Raw genomic sequence first — 331 nt, forward strand, 5'->3', positions numbered from 1 at the left:
AACCCAAAATCCTGGGCGAAGGAGGGTTTGTAGGGGGTGGCCCTCTGGGTGCCCGTGGAAAGTTTCTCTGTCATCGCTTTCTCCAGTCTCTCCCGGGCTGAAAACCCGCTCCACATACAATCCTTGAGGATGAAAGCGCTCAGGTTCCCGAAGATCTCCCCCGTCCCGATGAGATACTCCGGCTCTTCCCCGGCCAGGCAGTAGCGGGAGAGGCAGCCGGAGCGCTCCTCCGCCCCCGAGCAGCAGCCTTTCTCCCCGGGGGTACCCAGAGGGGAGAGAGGGGGCGTGGGGACCAGCTCGAACTTCTTCCAGATGTCCTCGCTGGGCGCCG

At 63.4% G+C, this 331-nt stretch overlaps 1 protein-coding gene across 1 annotated transcript in view; it reads right to left on the reverse strand.

Annotated features, from left to right (window-relative positions):
- MYCL (v-myc avian myelocytomatosis viral oncogene lung carcinoma derived homolog) overlaps window positions 1–329 on the reverse strand; it is a gene marked incomplete at its 5' end in the record, with an annotated part of 3,460 nt that extends 3,131 nt beyond the window's left edge. Inside the window, one exon of the mRNA XM_009882796.1 lies at window positions 4–329. Within this exon, the coding sequence (XP_009881098.1) occupies window positions 4–329 (326 nt within the window). The remainder of the gene's footprint in view (window positions 1–3) is intronic.
- Window positions 330–331: the final 2 nt, after the last annotated feature.

This window comes from Charadrius vociferus, unplaced genomic scaffold, assembly GCF_000708025.1.
Source record: "Charadrius vociferus isolate BGI_N301 unplaced genomic scaffold, ASM70802v2 scaffold783, whole genome shotgun sequence".
In the NCBI taxonomy this organism is placed as follows: Eukaryota; Metazoa; Chordata; class Aves; order Charadriiformes; family Charadriidae; genus Charadrius; species Charadrius vociferus.